The 24,365-nt window shown below is 40.8% G+C and overlaps 1 protein-coding gene across 1 annotated transcript in view; it reads left to right on the top strand.

Moving 5' to 3' along the window:
• LOC122794480 (adenosine deaminase domain-containing protein 2-like) overlaps window positions 1–24,365 on the top strand; it is a 1,461,320-nt gene that overhangs the window by 1,212,139 nt on the left and 224,816 nt on the right. The window contains exons 11-12 of the mRNA XM_044062915.1: window positions 22,961–23,189; window positions 23,410–23,542. Coding sequence (XP_043918850.1) covers window positions 22,961–23,189; window positions 23,410–23,542 — 362 coding nt within the window. The remainder of the gene's footprint in view (window positions 1–22,960; window positions 23,190–23,409; window positions 23,543–24,365) is intronic.

The raw sequence follows: 24,365 nt of genomic DNA on the forward strand, positions 1-24,365 counted from the left end.
ACAACCATAGTTCCCCTACTGCCTTGGCCCTCTCCACTTACAAGAGGATTGCTCCATCTGTCACTCTTTAGTGGGAGGGTCATGACAGATAGGCGCAGGAAACTAATGGACAGAGGTCTATTGAAACCGCTTTCCAAGAGGCTCTGGATGCTTCTGACCAGGCATCAAAGTCCTCTAAGGAGTCGAAGACGCCGGAGCCTAAGTCATCGGCTCCGAGCTCTTCTTCAAAGGTTAGATCACCGGTTCCACAGACTTTGGGGCCGAGTGTTCAACTGGTATCGGTTCCTGAGCCTCGAGTCTTGGATCCGGTGATGGAGCTCCTCCTTCGCCATATTGAGGTCGGCGTTCTTCCTCCAAACTGATGTCGATGTGGATCGCGTGGTGCAGAAGTTATTGGAGCATTCGCCCTCTCTAAACTTATTTCGGTTTCCACCCAGTTGGTGTCGAAACTTGAAGGCCTTCCTGTATCTCCATCCATTCCTCCTCCGAGACCGATTCAGTCTTTGGAGCCGGAAGAGGCTGATCTACTGATTGTGGAGCCCTCGGGTCCAGAACCGTCTTTTCTCGGTCTGTTCCTCACCTCGACTCCGGACCCGTACCGGAGTCTCGGAGCTGACGATCTGTTCTTGGTTCCGTCGAGTCGAACCGACATGTCGGTTCCGACTCTCCCTCGGGCCTCGGGCGGATCGCTTCGGCTCCCCTCGGGTCGATGCCTTCGTGCCTGTGTCGGGATTCTTCCCATTTCTTGAACCGGGGACTCTTCGATGCGGGACCCGACCTGATGAAGAAGGTGTTGTCTACCCAGACAACCACATCAGTGGAAGCAGTTTCTCCTCCCCATAAAGGGCCTTTGTCTTCATCTGCACCCACGGCCACATCCAAGCGCCGGGCACCAGTGTCTCAGCCACCCCTGGAGGGTGCCCCTCTTCTTCGAGGCTTCTTCGGATGCTCCCACGAGGAAGTCCCTAGGAAGAGATTGTGTAAGAGGAGACACTTGGATTCTCCACAGGAATCCTTGACATCTGACACTGACTTAGATGAGTCAGAGGGGTCCCCTAAGTCACCTTCAGAAGATGTCTCTTTTTCGGACATATTGAGATCCTGAAGCAGAGAGGTGACTGGCAGTCCCTTCCCCTTCTGAGGATGAGTCAGTTCTGCTGAAGGCATTTGGTGCTCGCCTTCCTCCTCCTGAATCACCCGCCTTTCGGCGAACTAATGGAACTAATTGCTCAAGGGCGGAGGCTCCTGACACAGTGGAACCTGTTCCGAGGAAACCTAACAAATATATCACAGCACCACAGGATAAGTCCTACCTTACAAAAGGAGTTCCAGTAGACGCTATGGTGGTGGCAGCAGCCACGAAAAAGGAGATGTCGGTGTCTTCTTCGCCTGTCCATCCGCCTAATAAAGACTCTAGGACGATGGATAGATACGGAAGCGATTTTAGTTCAGCGGCTTTTTCCATGCGGTCCCTGAACTATTTGACCCATTTTACACGCCTGCAGAGGGATCTAGTCAAAGAGTTGGGAGATACCCTCCAGGGTGCTACAGATGCAGCTGTCTCAGAGAAAGTGACAGCGCAACTTAATACCCTAACATCGATTGTTAACTCGTCCATGAGGCTGATTTCCCAAGGTTCGAGTAGGGCAGCAGCTTCAGCGATTGCTCAGACAATCCTGGATGCGCCTATGCCTGCGGAAGCCTTCAAGTCTTCCTTTACAAACGCCCCATTTGACGGTGCCACTCTTTTGGCCCCAAGGTAAAGGAGACCCTTACCCGGTGTGAACAAGAGGGAAAGACTCTGTCTGCTGTCGGAGTCCGTTTTCCACCCCAACCAGACCGCACCCCAAAGGGCAACGCGGTGGGAAAATGTGGTTTCGAAAACCCCAAGGGTCTTTCTCAGGCACACAGGGTGATGCCCCTCTAGAGGCAGAGGAGGGGCAGAGGTGGAAGACGCCGCCCTGGCGGCAGAGGGGTCCGCAACATCAAGGTGACAGGGAAACACTCCTGGTAAACCTTTCCAGCACTCCTGAGAGGAGGCCCGACTGTCCTGCTCTGGAGGCAGTCGGGAGCTTTATACCCTCAGGCCTGGCAAAATATAACTACAGACAAGTGGGTAAAAGCGTAGTTACCAGAGGTTACAACATACCCTTCCTATCCCATCCCATCCCAAAGAAAAGACTCCCAGATGTACCGCCCATCTGCGAGCCAGCAGCTTTAGAAATTTCAAAGCTGCTAGAAAAAGAGTCATCCAGCCAGTCCCAGCGGACCAGCAAGGATTCGGGACTTACTCAAGGTTCTTTTAGTTCCAAAGAAAACAGGGGACTGGAGGCCCATTCTAGACCTAAGCTACCTCAATACTTTCGTCAAGAAAGAAAAGTTCGAATGGTCACGCTTCAATCGATCCTTCCATTCTTACAGAAGGACGAGTGGATGTGCTCAATAGATCTAGAGGATGCATACTACCATATCAAAATGGCCAGGGCATCCAGAGATCATTTGCGCCCGGCTGGGAGCCAGTCACTTTCAATTTCGAGCCCTGCCCTTTGGTCTGACCTCAGCCCCAGGGTCTTCACCAAATGCATGGCGGTGGTAGCGTCTCACTTGAGACGCCAGGATTCCAGGTGTTTCCGTATCTGGACGACTGGCTCCTTTCGGCCACCACCAGGCGCCAACTACTGCAGGCCAGAGACTTTGTTCTCCAACTGTGTGTTCACCTAGGGATCTCCGTAAACTTGAAAATCCTTACTTCAGCCATCACAAAACATCTTGTTCATAGGAGCAGAGTTAGACACACGTCAGTTGATTCTGAGGCTTCCCCCAGAAAGGATATTATCACTTCAGACTCATATTCGCCTTCTACTCTTGTCAAGGAAATCTCCTGCAAAACTGGTACTAAATGTTGGGCCTCATGTCAGCCTCCCTGATTGCAATTCCCTGGGAAGGCTGCACATGAGAGTCCTACAATGGCTGCTGTTTGCACAATGGTCCTTTCAACAACTACCTCTAACACACGAGATTCTTATAACAAAGACATGCAAAGCAGATCTAAACTGGTGGCTTCAAACGTTCAACCTTTCCCAAGGGAGACCGTTTGTGCTACCCACCCCCACAGTTACAGTGACCACGGAGCCTTCCCTGATAGGGTGGGGGGGCATCTTTCAGGGACAGACAGTCCAAGGCGAATGGACCAATTTGGAGTACAATCTGCACATCAGTGTTCTAGAGTTGAGGGCAGTGTTTCTAGCGTTGCAACACTTTGCTCCCCTTCTTCCTCTAGGGACTATTGCAGTTCAGACGGACAACATGTCGGTAGTCTGGTACATAAACAAGCAAGGGGGAACCAAGTCCTATCAGCTATGCAGAGAGGCCATGAGAATTTGGCAGTGGGCGGAGTCCACGGGTCGCTTTCTAATAGCAACGCACATCCCGGGGTCATCCAACGTCATAGCCGACAGACTCAGCAGAGCAATTCTGTTACCGCACGAGTGGTCCCTGAAACAGTCAGTAGCGAAAAGGATTTTCCAGCCTTCCTGCGATCTGTTTATGCCTCCAATGAACGCCAAATGCAGGAGCTACTTTGCCCTATTACCCTCCTGGGAAGTCCCCAGGGACGCACTGGTTCACGATTGGCCGGGACTCCTGTACGCATTTCCCATTTCCTCTGATATCAAAGTTTCTCCAGAAAGCCAAGAACCTACACAGGACGATAATCCTCATTGCCCCATTCTGGCCTCAAATTTGGTTTCCTTCCTGAAGATACACTGCACTGGGACCCTGGATTCTGGACCCAGAGCCAGACCTATTGACTCACTCGTCAGGGGTTCCCCATCCCGCGCTTCTGTCCCTCCATCTAGCAGCTTGGCTGCTCCAATTCCCAACTTAGCCAGGTCTGATCTTTTGTCACCAGCAGTTCAGGATATTTTGGTGGCTTCGCATAAAGCTTCCACTACTAAGACATATGCTAGCAAATGGAAGCGATTTGTGTTCTGGGCGAATACACACCATGTGGATCCTTTTATAGCTCCTTTGAATAAGATCTTAGAGTTCTTAACAGACTTATTCCATCAGGGTGCTTCTCCTGCTACACTAAGAGTTCAATTGGCTGCCATTTCAAATTTCCATGTGGAAGAATGTGGAGCTCCTGTTATGGCTCACTTACTTTGTAAAGCCTTTTTAAAAGGAGTTTTTCATATTAGACCACCAGTCAGATCTCCTACGTCACCTTGGAGTCTAAATTTGTTGCTATCTAAATTAATGTTGCCCCCTTTTGAACCTGCCTCTTCTTGCTCACTAAAATTTTTATCCTGGAAAACTCTCTTTCTGGTAGCCATTACTTCCGCTAGGCGAGTATCTGAACTTCAGGCTCTTTCCATCAAGCACCCGTATTTGATCTTTCACTCTAACAGAGTTTCTCTTCGAACCAATTCATCCTTCCTCCCTAAAGTGTGTTCTATTAACAATATTAATCAGTCCATTGAATTACCCACTTTCTTCAAAACCACTCCAACAAAATGGAGTATATGTTACTGAAATTAGATGTGCCCAAACAGCTGAGATCTTATTTGGATAGAGCAAAGGAGCACAGAAAACAGATCAACTCTTTGTGGCTTTTGCTGATAGCAGGAAAGGACTTGCAGTTACCAAAAGAACTCTTTCTAAATGGTTAACGGATTGTATAATATATGTCTACGATTCTTCAAATCAAACCCTGTTACACAAACCCAAAGGACATTCCACAAGGTCAGTGTCTACATCTTTGGCTCATGCAGCCTACCACTGGACGCTATTTGTGCAGCTGCTACTTGGTCTAAACCACATACATTCATTCCTCATTATAAGGTAGACAAGGTTTCTAGGGACAGGGCAACCTTTGGTTCCACTGTGCTCAAGAACGTCCTCCCGTGAGTTCCTCAGGAACAAGGAGCTAGACGCATTTGTGTGTAAGAACAACGGCTAGATTGAACACTATCACATATAGAAGTTATGTCCTTACCATAACGTTCCATGTGGAGTGTTCATCTCGCCTTTGTTCTTACAGTCCCACCCTCCCACCCTTAGGAAGAATGTTCTTTGATGCCTGGCCAGGAGCATTCTGCTACTGTTACAATATTGTGTACATAGTTGACATATATATATTTTTATATATGTCTGTCTGGCTTATATATATATAGTTATGTGTAGATTCTTTCTCTACATATGTGATGTGAGCATGAGTGTGCTATTCTGTAGATTGGTTTGCTTGCAAACTAGATCTGAGGTAAAGGCAGAGGGGGATTGTGGGTATTAGATTGTCTCGAGCTTCTTCTCGATGCAGAGCTTGCAAGAGGCCGGCACGGAGCCGAGGATCGGCTCCGAACCCATGTGTAAGAACAAAGGCGAGATGAACACTCCACATGGAACGTTATGGTAAGGACATAACTTCTATTTTGTTGCACTGACAGCTTTAAAAGCTAAATGAAAAACTGTGTTGGAGTTTTTGTGACAGAAGAGCTTTTCCAGCTTTTAAAGCTGTTAGCATTTGCTGCTACTATTCAGTGATCGACACAGTACATGTTCTAGTGCACGACTATGGCATACCTTTAAAAGGTGCAAGTTCTGTTCTGTTATGTGCATCTCTTTGATGTCAGAGAGGTGCGTAACAATGCTGTATTTTTCCTGATTTTGAAGCATGTTTCACATTCTGCATCATATTCTGTTTTCCAAATGTGGTATATATTTTCCAGTAGAGATTTGTCTTCCTGTAATATTGAACCTGTTTTATTTATGGAACTTTTGTATCGCGACAATAGTTCTGTTGTTCAGAGTTTTTCTTTGTAGGCCTGCAATGAGAATATTCAGATTTCAAGCATAGGTTGTTACTAGGCTATCGGCCCTAGCCTATTACTAGTACTATTACTAGGCTTTTGGCCCTAGGTACAAGCCTAGCCATAACAATTCCCTGGCTATTTAGCATAATCCATAAATAAGTGAAATACTTAAGTAAATATTGAATAAAAAGATTAGTGATACTTCAGTTTGTCATGCATCAAACTTTTTCTTTTATAATTGTTTTTCCAACTTTATTTTAAGTCCCCTAACAAGAGAATACTTGGGTAGTTAAGATTATACTCTCTTTTCTGCCATGGGATATATAGGCAAGCTAATGGGGGATGAAAACTGTACGGACATCTAACAGTAGACCACCATCTGTTGACAGAAAGTAACAATGTGAAGTTGTTAAATCTCGCCGTTTATTCTCACTGATGGGTTCGGAGCCGATCCTCAGCTCCGACACGGCCGATAGCAAAGCTCAAGGTTTGCCAGTAGCTCGAGACCAAGCCCCTTATCCCACAGTGCACTGCTGGAATTAATACAAAAAAACAGTGCACCAGGGTGACACACAATAGTGTTTAATAGTACAAAAATAAAAAACTGAACAGAGGTAAGCGCTTTCACAACAGTGGTTGCTTCATCAGACAAAGTTAAAATGCACTTCAGCTCTTAAATAACAGCTTAGTCATCATTTAAGCAGAATCAGTGATGTCACAATTAGCTACTATTTAAAGAGACAGCAAAAAAAATATATTGAGACAGCAAAAAAAAATATATACATCTCTATTTTAAAACATATTATCTTAAAGCAGTGAATATAAATTATATAAATGTAGATATTTCTAGTAGACCACTAAAAACCTTTTATAGACATAAGAAGTATATGTGTATATATATATATATATATATATATATATATATATATATATATATATATATATATATTAATATATCACCATAAAAAATGTTAAGAATAAAATAAAACATGTTAAAATAAATCAATGCTTAAGACATCTTGCTTTTAAAAAAGGGATTAAAGAAGAAGTCCCATTAAGCCCTGGATAGCGTTCAGCATCAAGTTTTAAAATCCATCTTTGCTCATGGCTTTCTGTAACATTTTCAATGTCTCCTCCTCTCAAATTTCTATGAAAATGTTGTAAAACAAAGAATTTAAATGAATGGGAAGCGTCTGTACGCATAACATGATTAGCAAGGGCATTAAATTGTTTATTATTTCTAATATCACGAATGTGTTCTAGAATTCTGTCTTTTAATGGCCTGTTAGTTTTGCCCACATAAAATGCTGGGCATTGCTGACAGAAACCAAAATAAACAACATCTGTGGTTTTGTAGTCTGAATACTGTTTAGAATGTAAAGTAAAATGACTAGTTGGATGTGTATATGTACTTTTGTTAAAAATATGGGGACAGGCGCTACAAGTTCTACAGGGAAAAGTACCCTAACAGATTTACTTGTGCCTTTATATGTATCACTATTGCACAAGTGCTGCTTCAGTGACTTGTTGTTTCTAAAACTAAAATGAGGGGTATTTCCAATTATACCAACCAGATTAGGAACATCTTGTAGTAAATGCCAGTGTCTCCTAATAATGTCGGTATATTGATTAATGTTACTAGCAAATTGAAAAACAATTCTAAAAACATTATTGCCAGAAGATTCAGGGTCTATATTACCATTATTAGTGGTAATAGAATGAAAATACGGTCTACATCTAGTGTGTCTCTGTTGCCAAGCATCAGAAATAGTTTGATCAATATCCCCTGCTTGATATCCCTTTTCCAAAAATTCTGTTTTTAGTTTTTTGAGAGCAGTAACTGCATCTTCGTCATTGTCATGTAATCTTAAAGTTCTAAAAACTTGGCCCTTAAGTACATTCCTGGGTATATGCCTAGGATGCATACTGGATTTATGTAATACTGTATTTTTTTCTGGTGGGTTTAAAATAGATATTGCTGCTTAAATGATTAGAGCAGAACTTAGTGATATGTACGTCAAGAAAATTAATATCTGTTGCAGAAATCTGGTATGAAAATTTCAAAAAGTTAGTAGTATTATGTAAATATTGTACAAAGGATACAAAATCAGTACCATCACCTTTCCATAGCAAAAAGACATCATCTACAAAACGTACATACCACAATACTTGTCCTAAGAATGGATTATTTACAGAAAGTATGTTTGTCTCTTCCCAGCAAACTAAAGCCAGATTGGCATAGCTGTTTGCACATGGTGTCCCCATCGCTACGCCAACTTTTTGCAAAAAGAACTGATCTTGAAAAACAACAATATTGTTTTCTAGTATGAGTTTTAGTGTTGGTAAAACATTTATTAGCTGTTAGAAATTCTCTTATCATTTCAATACCCCAACAATTAGGTATGCTAGTAAAAAGAGATTCTATGTCCATGGTAACAAGGACAAACTCTGTATCTTCTGTTATACTGTCCATTCTGTTATACAGTCTTTCTAGGAACATCTTAGTATCCCTAAGTATTGTGTGACAGTTCTCTAACAGGCCATGTAGATTACCTTCAACATATATGGAAAGGGGTTCAGTACACCAACCAGCTCCAGAGACTATGGGTTGCATTGGTGGAGTAGAGAGGTTCTTATGAATCTTAGGCAACCCATAAATACTAGGAATAGTGGGTTTGTTAATATTAAAATACTTAAATAATGATTCGTCAATTAGGCCAGTGATAATAGATCAAATAGCAAAAAAGACACTTTGTCTATAATAGCATTTACAGTAATTTTTGAAATACATTGATATGTACCTGAGTTAAATAAAAGTTTTTCCATTTCCTGAACATATAGCTCTTTGTCTAAAATGACTATGCCACCGCCTTTATCAGCTTGTTTAAAAACTACAGAATGTAAATTTTGTAATTCATGTAAGGCTCTCTGCTCTTCTGGAATTAAGTTACAAAAAGAATAATTAAAACTAGAAGAAGCATCTGTATCTCTGAAAGCAGTTTCACAAACATCCATAAATCTTTGAATATCTGATGGAATAGGTGGAATAAATGTACTGGGTTGCTTATACATATTGTGTCTGTTATTATTTATATTCGTTGGAAACAAACATTTCAAAGCTAAATTTCAACCTGGTAACCTTAAGTCCTTGAGCATTTCTGTAATATCAGCTTTCCTTGCAGGTATAAAGGATAACCCTTTATTTAGTAATTTAAGCTGATCTGCATCTAATTCAAAAGAAGAAATGTTAACAACCAGACTTGAATTTACATACGTCTCTTTTTGTGAAGGGGAACCGTTCCCTCTGTTTGATTGATTCTGAATGTCTGTCCCTTGTTGGGAAGGCTCTTGGCACGATGCCTGAACCGTAATGCTATCTTCAGAGTAAAATCGTTTTTCTTGTCTTTGTCTAAAAAAACACTTGCTTCTCTTTTCGTGTCCAAAGAATCAGAATCCACATTAGTAGAAGTATTTAGGTCATGTGATGTTGCTTCTGACGCTGACGAGTGAAAAGTCTTTACTTTGTTTTTAGGTTTAGTCCCATTGCTGTTTAAGACTTTATAGTTATCACTTATTATAGTTGAAGTTTGGTGGTCCTTATTGCTAGCATTAGCGTTCAGAGATTCTGTTGTTACTGCTGTCTGAGTGATCGGAAGACCGGAAGTAGAGCCGGAAACTGCATCTGGGGTTGTATTTTCGTTTAAAGTCCTGTTATCATTATTTGGCATAGAGTTGCTAGGTTTTGCATTCAGAATAACTTTAGTTGTTGTAATTGATCCAGCTGAAGCGCTAGGAACAAAGCCAGGAACAGCAGCTCGAGCTGCATAAGAGTTTGAGTCATTATTTACATTAGGCACATTGTTGGAAGCAGTATTGCTTTGAAAAGATCTTGCATTTGGTGTATTATTGAAAGCAATATTGCTTTGAGAAGGTTTATTTATATTTTCTCTCGGCCATGAGAATACATTGTTTTTAACAAAGTCCGATTTGTCCCTGTTCAATTTAGATAATTTAGTTGTCTAAAGCTTTCTTTCATAAGTAACAATATTGTCCTGTAGCTGACTCATTTTGTTAATAGTGATTTCACATGGAAAATCCTCGGTAATTTGTGTTTCTAGGGCAATGATTTGTGACTTAAGCTGAAATTCAATAGATGTAAAAAATTCTAGAAGCAGTTCCATATATTTAGCACTAAATTGTAAATTAAGTTCTTGCCATCTGCGGAGTAAATCTGGATAGGTTTCTCCATACGTGGGCATATTTAAAATTCTAAGACCACGAGGTATTACCTTAGCTTCCAGTGAAGCCTATAGATGCAGACGTTGCCATTGGAGCCTCTTATATTTATAGGTTAAGTTTTCCAAAACTTTATATTGTTCAAGAAACTCTGGTAAGTGTTGAGTATATAAAGTATCATCTCATGCAGTGTGTAAATCCATGTTCAACAGTGGATTAACTGGAACATCCAAGATATTTAGGAAACGATGATGTTGTCCATTTCTGGATCTTTCAGTTGAGTTGGTCTCCATAAACGCGTGTGTCCCTTAGCCGAATAAAAATAGAGAAAACAAACAAAGAAACGGCTGTGGGTAAGACCGAGGTGCAAAAAATGTGAATAAATGCAAAAAAACAGTGCACCAGGGTGACACACAATAGCGTTTAATAGTACAAAAATAAAAAACTGAACAGAGGTAAGCGCTTTCACAACAGTGGTTGCTTCATCAGACAAAGTTAAAATGCACTTCAGCTCTTAAATAACAGCTTAGTCATCATTTAAGCAGAATCAGTGATGTCACAATTAGCTACTATTTAAAGAGACAGCAAAAAATGTATTGAGACAGCAAAAAAATATATACATCTCTATTTTAAAACATATTATCTTAAAACAGTGAATATAAATTATATAAATGTAGATATTTCTAGTAGACCACTAAAAACCTTTTATAGACATAAGAAGTATATGTGTGTATATATATATGTATATATATATATATATATATATATTATTTATATATAGCACCATAAAAAATGTTAAGAATAAAATAAAACATGTTAAAATAAATCAATGCTTAAGACGTCTTGCTTTTAAAAAAGGGATTAAAGAAGAAGTCCCATTAAGCCCTAGATAGCGTTCAGCATTAAGTTTTAAAATCCATCTTTACTCATGGCTTTCTGTAACATTTTCAATGTTTCCTCCTCCCAAATTTCTATGAAAATGTTGTAAAACAAAGAATTTAAAAGAATGGGAAGCGTCTGTACGCATAACATGATTAGGAAGGGCATTAAATTGTTTATTATTTCTAATATCACGAATGTGTTCTAGAATTCTGTCTTTTAATGGCCAGTTAGTTTTGCCCACATAAAATGCTGGGCATTGCTGACAGAAACTAAAATAAACAACATCTGTGGTTTTGCAGTCTGAATACTGTTTAGAATGTAAAGTAAAATGCCTAGTTGGATGTGTATATGTACTTTTGTTAAAAATATAGGGACAGGCGCTACAAGTTCTACAGGGAAAAGTACCCTGTCTAACAGATTTACTTGTGCCTTTATATGTATCTCTATTGCACAAGTGCTGCTTCAGTGACTTGTTTCTAAAACTAAAATGAGGGGTATTTCCAATTATACCAACCAGATTAGGAACATCTTGTAGTAAATGCCAGTGTCTCCTAATAATGTCGGTATATTGATTAATGTTACTAGCAAATTGAAAAACAATTCTAAAAACATTATTGCCAGAAGATTCAGTGTCTATATTACCACTATTAATACTAGAATGAAAATACGGTCTACATTTAGTGCGTCTCTGTTGCCAAGCATCAGAAATAGTTTGATCAATATCCCCTGCTTGATATCCCCTTTCCAAAAATTCTGTTTTTAGTTTTTTGAGAGCAGTGACTGCATCTTCGTCATTGTCATGTAATCTTAAAGTTCTAAAAACGTGGCCCTTAAGTACATTCCTGGGTATATGCCTAGGATGCATACTGGATTTATGTAATACTGTATTTTTTCTGGTGGGTTTAAAATAGATATTGCTGCTGTGGAAAGGTGATGGTACTGATTTTGTATCCTTTGTACAATATTTACATAATACTACTAACTTTTTGAAATTTTCACACCAGATTTCTGCAACAGATATTAATTTTCTTGACGTACATATCACTAAGTTCTGCTCTAATCATTTAAGCAGCAATATCTATTTTAAACCCACCAGAAAAAATACAGTATTACATAAATCCAGTATGCATCCTAGGCATATACCCAGGAATGTACTTAAGGGCCAAGTTTTTAGAACTTTAAGATTACATGACAATGACGAAGATGCAGTTACTGCTCTCAAAAACAGAATTTTTGGAAAGGGGATATCAAGCAGGGGATATTGATCAAACTATTTCTGATGCTTGGCAACAGAGACACACTAGATGTAGACCGTATTTTCATTCTAGTACTAATAGTGGTAATATAGACACTGAATCTTCTGGCAATAATGTTTTTAGAATTGTTTTTCAATTTGCTAGTAACATTAATCAATATACCGACATTATTAGGAGACACTGGCATTTATTACAAAATGTTCCTAATCTGGTTGGTATAATTGGAAATACCCCTCATTTTAGTTTTAGAAACAACAAGTCACTGAAGCAGCACTTGTGCAATAGAGATACATATAAAGGCACAAGTAAATCTGTTAGACAGGGTACTTTTCCCTGTAGAACTTGTAGCGCCTGTCCCCATATTTTTAACAAAAGTACATATACACATCCAACTAGGCATTTTACTTTACATTCTAAACAGTATTCAGACTGCAAAACCACAGATGTTGTTTATTTTAGTTTCTGTCAGCAATGCCCAGCATTTTATGTGGGCAAAACTAACAGGCCATTAAAAAGCAGAATTCTAGAACACATTTGTGATATTAGAAATAATAAACAATTTAATGCCCTTGCTAATCATGTTATGCGTACAGATGCTTCCCATTCTTTTAAATTCTTTGTTTTACAACATTTTCATAGAAATTTGAGAGGAGGAGACATTGAAAATGTTACAGAAAGCCATGAGTAAAGATGGATTTTAAAACTTGATGCTGAACGCTATCCAGGGCTTAATGGGACTTCTTCTTTAATCCCTTTTTAAAAGCAAGACGTCTTAAGCATTGATTTATTTTAACATGTTTTATTTTATTCTTAACATTTTTTATGATGATATATATAAATAATATATATATATATATATATATATATATATATATATATATATATATACTTCTTATGTCTATAAAAGGTTTTTAGTGGTCTACTAGAAATATCTACATTTATATAATTTATATTCACTGTTTTAAGATAATATGTTTTAAAATAGAGATTATATATATATTTTTGCTGTCTCTTAATATATTTTTTTGCTGTCTCTTTAAATAGCAGCTAATTGTGACATCACTGATTCTGCTTAATTGATGACTAAGCTGTTTTTTAAGAGCTGAAGTGCATTTTAACTTTGTCTGATGAAGCAACCACTGTTGTGAAAGCGCTTACCTCTGTTCAGTTTTTTATTTTTGTACTATTAAATGCTATTGTGTGTCACCCTGGTGCACTGTTTTTTTGTATTTATTCCCATTTTTTGCACCTCTGTCTTACCCGCAGCTGTTTCTTTGTTTGTTTTCACTGCTGGAATTACCTCAGATCTAGTTTGCCACGGCAAGAGAGATCTCGGTGATCCAGTTAGCTTGGGCCATTTTGACAAATCGCAAGTTTAAAAAAACTTTTTTTCTAGTTTTTTAGGTGATTGTTACTGTTTAGTGTGTTTCTAGTTTAAAATAATATAGTTAAGTAGGTTAATTTTTGTAGAGATCTACCTTGTGTGTAGTTTTTGTTTTCTTGGTGTTAGGCACTTTCTTGGCCCTGTTTAGTCTTACTATCTTTAAGTGTTATTAGTTTTCTTAGTGTGGGCTTAGTTAGCCCTGTATTTAGCCTTTACATGTTTTTTTTGTGCTGTTCTGTTAAAAGAATGTCGGATGAGAGAGAGAAATCTCACCCCAAATCGGGGTTTAAAAAGTGTCCAGATTGTGGACTGAAAATGTCCGTTACAGACGGAAATGTCCAAGGTGTCTATTGGCTGGGGTCTAAACACCTCCAAGACTCCTGCAGTATATGCCTTTCCTTTTCATCTAGGGTTCTCTTAGAAAGGAAGAGAAAACTTGTAGATAGGGGGTTACTGCAGCATTCTTTTTCTGAAGTGTTGGGTAGCCAGGAAAGTGCCAGCACTTCATCAAAATCTTTGAAGTCTTCTGATTCCAAACAGACCAAGAGGGCAAAGAGATCAGAGGGTACAGGGTCATCGGCTCCACAGCTCTCGGAACCGAGTGTCCCTTTGGTTCGGAGCCAGCTCCCAGTCTTGGAGCCGGTCTCCGAGGTCCCCTCATCTCTTCCGCTCCGGTCAGCACCTTCGGTGCATTCCTCTAAGTCTTCGGTCAGCCTATCTGATTTGGATATGGATCGGCTAGTGCAGAAGCTTTTAAGGGCACAAGGACTTAATAAATTGTTGTCGGCACCGACCACTTCGTCGGAGCCGAAGACCATTGAACTGGATTTGACTACTCCTCCTCCGAGCCGTACTGGACCATCGGAGCTGAAGGAGCCAGAATCGATGATTGTCGAACCCTTGGAACCGAGACCTGCACCAGTGTTATCTGTTCCATCTACTCGGACGTCCTCGGTGCCGACCGAGGACGCTAGGAGCCGACACTCTCCTGTCGGGTCCGGGGAGGATAGTTGGACTGATTTGTCGGTGCCGACTCTTCCTCTCGGGGCTTCGGGTCAGATGAGCTCGGCTCCTACCTCAGGCTCAGAGCCTATGGTTTCGGTGCGGGAGGATCAGATGGTCCGTTCGGGTCCGTCTACCCCTTCTCGTCGGAGCCATGGCACTTTCGACGCCATGAGGAGAGTCATGTCTTCTAAGACATCGTCAGCATCGGTTCGGCCTTCCCTCTCCCCTCAAGTGCCTGTGTCCATTTCTTCATCTACCATTCCCCCTGCGAAGCTAGAGACCCTGAGCCTCAAGTACCCTCACAGGGCGTCCCCTGCTCTTCTGAGACCTCCCCAGATCCCCCCACTGAGGAGATACCCAGGAAGAGATTGTGCAAGAGGAGGCACTTGGACTCCACACAGGAGTCTTTGACATTTGACACTGACCTGGATTAGTCAGAAGAGTCCCCTCGATCCCCCTCTGAGGATATCTCCTTTGCAAAGATATTAGAGATCCTGAATCAGAGGGGCGGTTGGCAGTCCAAAACCCCTACTGAGGATGAGTCAGTGCTCTTAAAGGCTTTTGGGGGTCTCAGCCTTCCACTTCTTGGGTGTCTCCACCTTATGATGAACTCATGGACCTGATCTCTCGTAAGGGGTGGGAGTCGCCAGAGGCCATGGAACCTGTCCCTCGGAAGCCGAACAAGTTTATCTCTGCCCCAGTGGACAAAGCCTTTTTGACCAAGGGAGTGCCTATTGATGCCATGGTGGTAGCTGCAGACACCAAAAAGGAAGTGTCTGAAACATCCACATCTATCCATCCTCCTAATAGAGAGTCTAAGATCATGGATAGATATGGGAAACGCATGTTTTTTCAGCGACCTTTTCTCTTCGATCGCTAAACTATTTAACCCATTTCACGAGACTCCAGAGAGATCTCCTGAAAGAGCTAGGAGATACTCTTCAGGGTACGGTAGCTGCAGGGGTGGCCGACAGAGTCAACACACAGCTTGCTGCCCTTAATTCGGTTGTGAACTCATCCATGCGTCTCATATCATATGCAGCTGATGGTTCAAGTAGAGCCGCTAGTTCAGGCATTGCTCTGCGGAGACAAGCCTGGATGCGTCTGTGTTCCTTTGAGGAGCCCTTTAAGTCTTCCTTTATTAACACACTGTTTGGGCCTAAAGTAAAGGAAACATTAACCAGGTGTGAGCAGGAAGGCAAGACCCTATCTGCCGTTGGAGTCCGTTTTTCTACCCCTACTCTGCCCTATCCCAAGGGCGGAAAAATGTGGTTCTGGAAAGCACAGGGAACCTTCCAGGACACACGTGGAGAAACCCCTTCTAGAGGGAGAGGAGGGGGTTATAATGGAAGACTCCGCCCGTGCGGCAGAGGGGGTCTGCAGCAACAGGGTGACAGAGGACAGTTCTCTGGTCAGCCCTACCAGCGCCCCTGAAGGGAGGCCCGGCTGTCCAGCTCTGGAGGCAGTCGGGGGTCACTTATCTTTGTACCCAGAAGCCTGGCTAAACATAACGTCGGATATATGGGTACAAAGCATCATTTCCAGAGGATATTTCATACCATTCTCTACCCCACCCCCTCCTGTTTACAGAATCCAATCTCGGGGAACAAGCAATTATAGAGGTCCACAAATTGCTAGAAAAAAAGAGCCATCCAACCAGTCCCAGCAGACCAAGTTGGATTCGAAACTTACTCTAGATTCTTTTTGGTACCAAAGAAAACAGGGGACTGGACACCTATCTTGGACCTCAGCAGACTCAATCAGTTCGTAAATAAAGAGAAGTTCCGAATGGTCACGCTTCAGTCCATTCTTCCCTTCCTAGGGAAAGGCTATTGGATGTGCGCCATAGATCTCAAGGACGCGTATTATCACATAAAGATGAACAGATGCTCCAGGGATCACCTGCATTTCCGGATGGGAGTCAATCATTACCAGTTTCGAGCCCTGCCCTTTGGTCTCACTACAGCCCCCAGAGTGTTCAAATGCAGGCTGTGGTCACGGCTCACCTGAGGTGTCTAGGATTCCAGGTGTTTCAATACCTAGACGATTGGCTCCTCACCGCTACCACCAGGCATCAATTGACTCAGGCAACACAATACACTCTGACACTCTGCCATCAATTAGTCATTACAGTCAACTTTGAAAAGTCTGACTTATCGCCATCACAGCATACTGTTTTTATAGGAGCAGAGTTAGATACCTCAACCACCACTCTACATCTTCCAATCGAAAGAGTCTCACTTCTCTGCCAACGCATCAGCTCACTGGTGTCAAAGAACAAAGCTACAGCAGCAGAGGTCTTGAAGGTGCTAGGTTTGATGGCAGCTGCAGTCCTGGCCGTATCACTCGCAAGGATGCATATGCGAATCCTTCAGTGGCTCCTCTTTGCTCAGTGGTCTTACCAGAAACTGCCGATACACCACATAATTCTCATCACAGGTACCTGCAAGAGAGACCTTTGGTGGTGGTGACGTCTCTTCATGTCACAATCGGAAGGCCCTTTGCCCCCCCCCCCCCGTACCCATTGTGACCACGGATGCTTCCCTGATAGGGGGGGGGGGCATTTTCAGGGAAAGACTGCCCAAGGCACATGGACGGATCAAGAGTCACATCTGCATATCAGTGTTCTGGAGTTGAGAGTGGTACTTCTGGCGTTGCAGTATTTTCAGGACTCTCTTCCTCTAGGAACTATTGCAATTCAGACGGACAACATGTCAGTAGTCTGGTACTTGAGCAAGCAAGGTGGAACCAAGTCTTACCCCTTGTCAAGAAGCCCTCAGGGTCTGGCAATGGGCTGTGTCGTTCCAGCGTTTTCTGTTAGCAACGCACATTCCAGGGAAATCCAACGTGATAGCGGACAAGCTAAGCAGGGCGATATTGCTCCCACACAAGTGGTCTCTCAAACAACAGGTTGCAGAGTTGATTTTCCACAACTGGGGCCAGCCTTGCTGCGACCTCTTTGCCAGCCACATCAATTCAAAATGCAGAAGCTACTTTGCCCTAATACCACCTCCGGGACTTCCCCCGAGAGATGCGCTCGTACACAATTGGCCCCATTGATACCCAGATTTTTACAGAAAGCAAAATCGCTGGGAAGGGCTGTTATCCTCATAGCCCCCTACTGGCCTCGACAGATTTGGTTCCCATTTCTCCATCACCTGTTGGAAGATCCATTGATCCTGGACCCAGTTCCGGACCTTCTGATGCACTGCTTGGCTAATCTACTTCCCCTAATTGCCAGGCTTCATTCAATTTCAGAAGATACAAGACAAATTCTCTTGTCTTCTCACAAGCCATCCACCAGGAAATTGTACTGCAGTAAGTGGAAAAGGTTCTCAGTTTGGGCCAACACACAGAAAATTGACCCTTTCCAAGCTCCGCTATCGTCCATTTTAGAATTTTTGACAAAGATTTTTAAGGAAGGGGCAGCAGCTGCTACAGTTCAAGTCCAGTTAGCCGCCATCTCAAATTTCCACCTTGGATTCGATGGCTCGAATGTTATGGGCCATAAGTTATCTAAAACTTTTCTTAAAGGTGTTCTTCACATGAGACCTCCTGTCAAAATTCCTTATTCTCCCTGGAATTTGAACTTTATGCTGCCTCAAATTATTCTCCCCCCCCTTTTGAACCAGCATCTTCTTGTGATCTCAAATATTTATCCTGGAAAACTATTTTTCTAGTGGCCATTATTTCTGCCCACAGAGTGTCAGAACTCCAAGTATTATCTGTCAGACGACCTTACATGATTTTCCATGCTGATAGATGTATGCTGCACAAACTTGATGTACACAGACAGCTCAGATTTTATCTTGACAGAACTACGGATATTAGAAAATCAGATCAGCTGTTTGTATCCCTGTCAGAAGCCAGAAAAGGTAATCCCGTGGATAAAACAACTTTATCTAAATTGTTATCAGATTGTATATCCTTTGTTTATGCGAATGTTAGCATGCAATTGACACACAAACCTAAGGCTCATTCTACCAGAGCCGTTTCTACGTCTTCTGCCTTTCAAGTTAAATTGCCCCTTGACAATATTTGTGCTGCAGCCACATGGTCTAACCCTCATACCTTTATCACACATTACAAAGTAGATAAGGCTTCCAGGGACAGGTCTTCCTTTGGTTCCACGGTACTGAAAAACGTACTTCCATGAACCACCCAAGATTGAGGGTGCTAGGGACGCTACCCATCAGTGAGAATAAACGGCGAGATTTAACAGCTTCACATAAAGAAGTTATGTACTTACCATAACGTTCCATGTGCGTTGTTTATCTCGCCTTTATTCTCATGTTCCTCCCTCCTTCCCCCTCCTGGCTGACAGTAGACTTAGAGGCTAGTACTATCCTGGCTCCTCAGTACTTCTTTCCTTTGAAAAGTGTTTCCCTTTTAGAGTAGAGTAAAGGTATATGTGTGTGTGTGTGTATATATATATATATATATGTGTGTGTGTGTGTATGTATATATGTATATATATATATATATATATATATATATATTTGCAGCAAACAAGATCTGAGGTAATTCCAGCAGTGCATTGTGGGATAAAGGGGCTTGGTCTCGAGCTACTGGCAAACCTTGAGCTTTGCTATCGGCTGTGTCGGAGCCGAGGATCAGCTCCGAACCCATCAGTGAGAATAAAGGCGAGATAAACAACTCACATGGAACATTATGGTAAGTACATAACTTCTTTTTACACCTGCTGAGACACTTGAAGATGCTGTGTTGCAGTATGTTAGTATCCCCTTTTCCCGCTTCTGTTAATTTGAGCAATAATCATTCTTATTGTATTGCACTTAGCTGTGAGCTTTCCACCTGCTCCTTCTTTATTTATTACTGAACTGCTTTTCATTTGTGCCATGAGGAATAAGGAGTGTAGCATATGTAGTGAATAACCTACAGTGTGATTCTGCAGCTTGCAGATAATTGTGGATTGAGAGACACTTGCTATTTGATGTTTTTCCTGTTGCTGTGGCTTAAATGAACTGCATACCTTAATTGCGTGTACAGCATGCAGTGTGAAGAAATAGTGTAGTTTTAGTTTCTTTATTACTCAATTGTACTTCACAGTAGGTATCCAATTTAGTTTTCCTTTTCTGCCATATTAGGTACAAGCTTTGTCTATCCTCAGGGCAGTAGTCAGTGGACCTCACATTTCAGGCTAGCAGGTCTTAAATTCTTGAAAAGTATGCCTTTAATTTAAATTATTACTTGATTTCTTCAGTCATTGTGTTACTGAACTTTTCATTTTTAAAAACACCTGTCCCTCCTACACTGTAGCCAGTCATGACTTATAAGCTGTTCCTTCTAACCGTTATATTAAAATAATTCTCTGGTTTTCAGATCATGCCTGCTATAAAGTGCCTATTTAGCATTTTGATTGCTGTGTTTGCTTCACAAAAACATGGTATTGAACTTACAATTACTTGACAATTTAATGCAGTGTTGCAACCATGATCATAATATGGTTGATGGTGACATTTGTATTTCATCTACCATAAATTAGCCATTGGCATCTGGAGTCTGTTTCCAAAGTCTTTGTCAACGTTTAGTTGAGGGACATCTATTGCCTTCTGAATCTGTTTTTGCTTTCCTACCTGCACTCAGCCTACATCCATCCTCTTTTTAACAGCTTCTGATGCTGTTTCAGTTTTCATACAATAATTGTAATATTGCATTTCACTTCTGTGTAATATTGGCAGTGTTGTGGCCCTTAGAGGTGTTAGAAGTGTGCAGCCAGTTATGTTTGGTTTTAAAAGCTATCATGCATCCTGAGTGTTAGGGGAGATCTGTTTTAGAATTGTGAAATGTGGTATCCCACGATCATATCTTCCATCTTTCCTCAAGATGTATGGCTATTCATGTCAAGTACAGTAATGGGTCTTTTTTTCATTTGTTGTAGAAATGGGCTGCATGCTCTAAACAGTGGGATTCCAGGATCTGGTTTGTTCCTAGAATGGAAATCAACCTTTGTCAACATGTAAAAAAAAAACACCAAACAAGTGTTAAAACACACCAGACTATCGGCACAGCCTTCCTGGAGTTACAAAATATGCCACACCATACATCCATATGTGTGTGTATGTGTGTATATATATATATATATATATATATATATATATATATATATATATATTAGATAGATATATATATATATATATATATATATATATATATATATATATACACACACACACATACACACACATATATTCACTTAAATACAATTAATCAAACAATCATCTTAATTAATCAACCATCAATTAAAATAATCATATATACATTTTAAAGAAACACTCTCCAGTTACATTCATTATTTAAACTTGCTGGAGATAATGTATTACATTTTAAAATATATAAAGTCTCTTTATACAGTAATTTATTTTCATTAACATTTCATCCGTTTCTGATGCATGTTTCAAAATACAAGCTTTTAACAGTGAAAAATCACTGCTATGACAAGTAAAAAAAATGTAAAGCTATAGGGCTCATAGCATTATTATTTTTTATGTCTCTAATATGTTCTTGCAACCATAACTTGAATATTTTTTTTAGTCTCCCCTATATAAAACAAGTTACAGGGGCAAGACAAATCATATACTACTGATTTAGTTATACATGAAAAAGCAGAAGTGGAACAGAATTTTACACCGTTTATTTTTCAAAACATTTGGTAATGTTGGAACAAACCAGACACTTTCCACAAGGGAAGGTGCCACATTCCAAAACCTGCAGATTTAATTTTTCACCAGGTGAAACAAATCCATTGTGTACCACCATATCTTTGATATTTCTACTTCTCTTGAAAGAGATATTTACAGTTCTACAAAGATTTTTTACCCCTTCCATATTAATTAAGTAGGGCCAATAATATCTAATGGCATCAATAATTTTCTCACTTAAGATATTATATACATAAATAAATGAGCCACTGGCAACTGGAGTCTGTTTCCAAAGTCTTTGTCAACGGTTAGTTGAGGGACATCTATTGCCTTCTGAATCTGTTTTTGCTTTCCTACCTGCACTCAAGCCTACATCCATCCTCTTTTAACAGCTTCTGATGCTGTTTCAGTTTTCATACAATAATTGTAATATTGCATTTCACTTTTGTGTAATATTGGCAGTGTTGTGGCCCTTAGAGGTGTTTGAAGTGTGCAGCCAGTTATGTTTGGTTTTAAAAACTATCACGCATCCTGGGTGTTACGGGAGATCTGTTTTAGAATTGTGAAATGTAGTATCCCACGATCATATCTTTCATCTTTCTTCAAGATGTATGGCTATTCATGTCAAGTACAGTAATGGGTCTTTTTTCAGTTGTTGTAGAAATGGGCTGTATGTTCTAAACAGTGGGATTCCAGGATCTGGTTTGTTCTAGAATGGAAATCAACATTTGTCAACATGTCATTGAGCACTATGCCCTTTCCCCCACACCAAAGAGGGGAGGGAGTGTTCCATCATTTGATCTACATATGATGGGTATCCTGTAGCATAAAAGACGTTAAATACTGAAGTGTCATGTACAAGGTAGATTTGATGTATAGATTTGTGTCATTGCAAGTTGACAATATAAGAAGCAGAATACATATGGATGTAGGGTGGTGTATACACGTGTGTGTATACATTCGCCTGCATGCTGCATGTTTTCGATGAGATTTAACACATAATGGGCAAGATAATTCACCACTACGTAGCCCAGTCATCTTTGTAGATTGCTAGCAATAAAGTTGTGAGTACAGTTAGAAGGTGAGCAACAGTGCTTATTATTTTGCACCCTGTAAGGCTAACTATACAGGTCTATATCACTTTATCTAATGGCTATTTAGCGAACAGCCATTCGTTGAACCCCTATTTGTCAAAGCCGCTCTTCGTCAAATGGCAGATTTTAACTAGGAAAAATCACCAGTTGTCGACAATCTGGCATTTGCCCTTTTCCCCACTGTACTGCGATCTCTGAGTTGGTGTATTTAGCAGGGGGGGGGGGCATGGCCCCCACCACCACCTTGGTAGGTTTTAAATTTTTTTGTTTGTTTGTTTTACAGTGGCTTAGTTGGCCAACTGCTGATTTGCCCTAGTTAAAATTTGCCATTTGATGAAGAGTGGCATCGACAAATAGCGGCTCGATGAATGGCTGTTCACTGAATAGCCGTTAAGTGCTATAGACCCAGCTACATATGCTACCAATGTATATTCTTTAATGACTGTAAGGCTGTAAAGAATACTGGGATGTTGTAGTGGTGACAGAAATGCTGAGCTTAACAAAGCATTAATATTTTAAATGTATTTAATAAGAGCATTCATATTTTAAATGTGTTTAACAAGAGCATTCATATATTAAACACTTGAAGGAAAAAAAGTTTTGTTTAAATAAGATTTTTCTTTTTCTTCAGGGGATGATTTGCATGACACAGAGGCATTAAAGGCTGCTGTTGTACAGCGTGTGAATGACAGTTTAAAAAAGTCTGTGCCAGAAGAGTACAAAACAAAAGAGGTTCATTTTTTTCGAGGGCCACCTGTCTGTTCACTTGACTTGGATCCAGACTGCAAAACAATCAGCTTGAACTGGTGCCTGGGTGATTCACTGGAAATTGTGAATGCTGCCGAAGGAAAACTGATAAAGTATGTTGTGCCTGATAAAGGGAAGCAACAAATGCAGTGATTGTTGTCAGGGCTGTGAGCATTTTCACTGGTCATATTGCAATACATACAGCTGCATTTTGCAGCACCCATCCTCTGGGAAGACTAATCTAAATGGTTGCATTTAATGATGTGCTTAGTTGTGTGCTAGTTTTTCTTTGCTGTGTACTTAACACTTTTATCCTTCCTCCTCCTGTTACAGCACATCATCACAAAATGGTACATCGAATGCAAGCAGACTGTGCAAAGCTGCAATGTTTAGTTACTTCCGAAAAGTTGCAGAGAAAATAGGAAAGCAGGATCTGTTGAATGCTGAAACGTATTCTGAGCTTAAGGTAAAAATGGGTGGGGTGAGAGAGACTATGAAGTATGGCTCCTTGTCACTTTTCATGCTATGATGTTCTTATTGTATAGTAAGATTGTTTTGCAATGAAGGATTTTGTAGCTTCATAGGTAAGTACCAGGCTAGCTGCCCTTGTGGGCTGTTTCAGGTCTAGCCATTTCCCCATTTTATGCTTGAATTATCTTAATCAGTTTGGTTAGAGATTGGCCTTACCTATCCCATAGTTGATAATTATATATTACTCCTAATGAGAGTAACTGGGATCATACCATGCAAGGGATAAAGGATTTTTAAGTTGCCTGTACCCATTAGTAGTACAGGGGGCTGTCCTGGAGTAAATTTTCTGTTTCCCATCCATAGATCCACGTTGCGCTTGAATATGGACAGGAATGAACTTTGTTTTATGTGGATGGGAAGTCTGTTCCAAAGCAGCATTATCCTCTGCAATATACTTATACCTTCAAACCATTCTGTTGATGTTACAGAAGAGGTTTATATCCGTAGGCCCAAGTATTTCTGATGCCATTTGATTTGCTGATCTGCTGTAAAATCCATCCGTATTGAGTCAAAGGATGCCTTGTATGCCAGACATAGGTCACGTCACCTCTTAACAGTCTGTAGGGTACTGAATATAGTGACAGGGCTTTGAGCCACTTCATATAGGAAGTGTTGTTTAGGCCTTGTATCCTTTTAGTAAGGTATCTCTGTTAGCATTCCATTTGTTGCATGTTGCTGGACAGATGCATGCCAAAGACTGGCCTAATGAGGGCTGAGTGAAAGGAAACAATAACATCCATAGATCTAGACACAATCCC

This window comes from Protopterus annectens, chromosome 1.part0, assembly GCF_019279795.1.
Source record: "Protopterus annectens isolate FY-2018-M chromosome 1.part0, PAN1.0, whole genome shotgun sequence".
In the NCBI taxonomy this organism is placed as follows: domain Eukaryota; kingdom Metazoa; phylum Chordata; order Ceratodontiformes; family Protopteridae; genus Protopterus; species Protopterus annectens.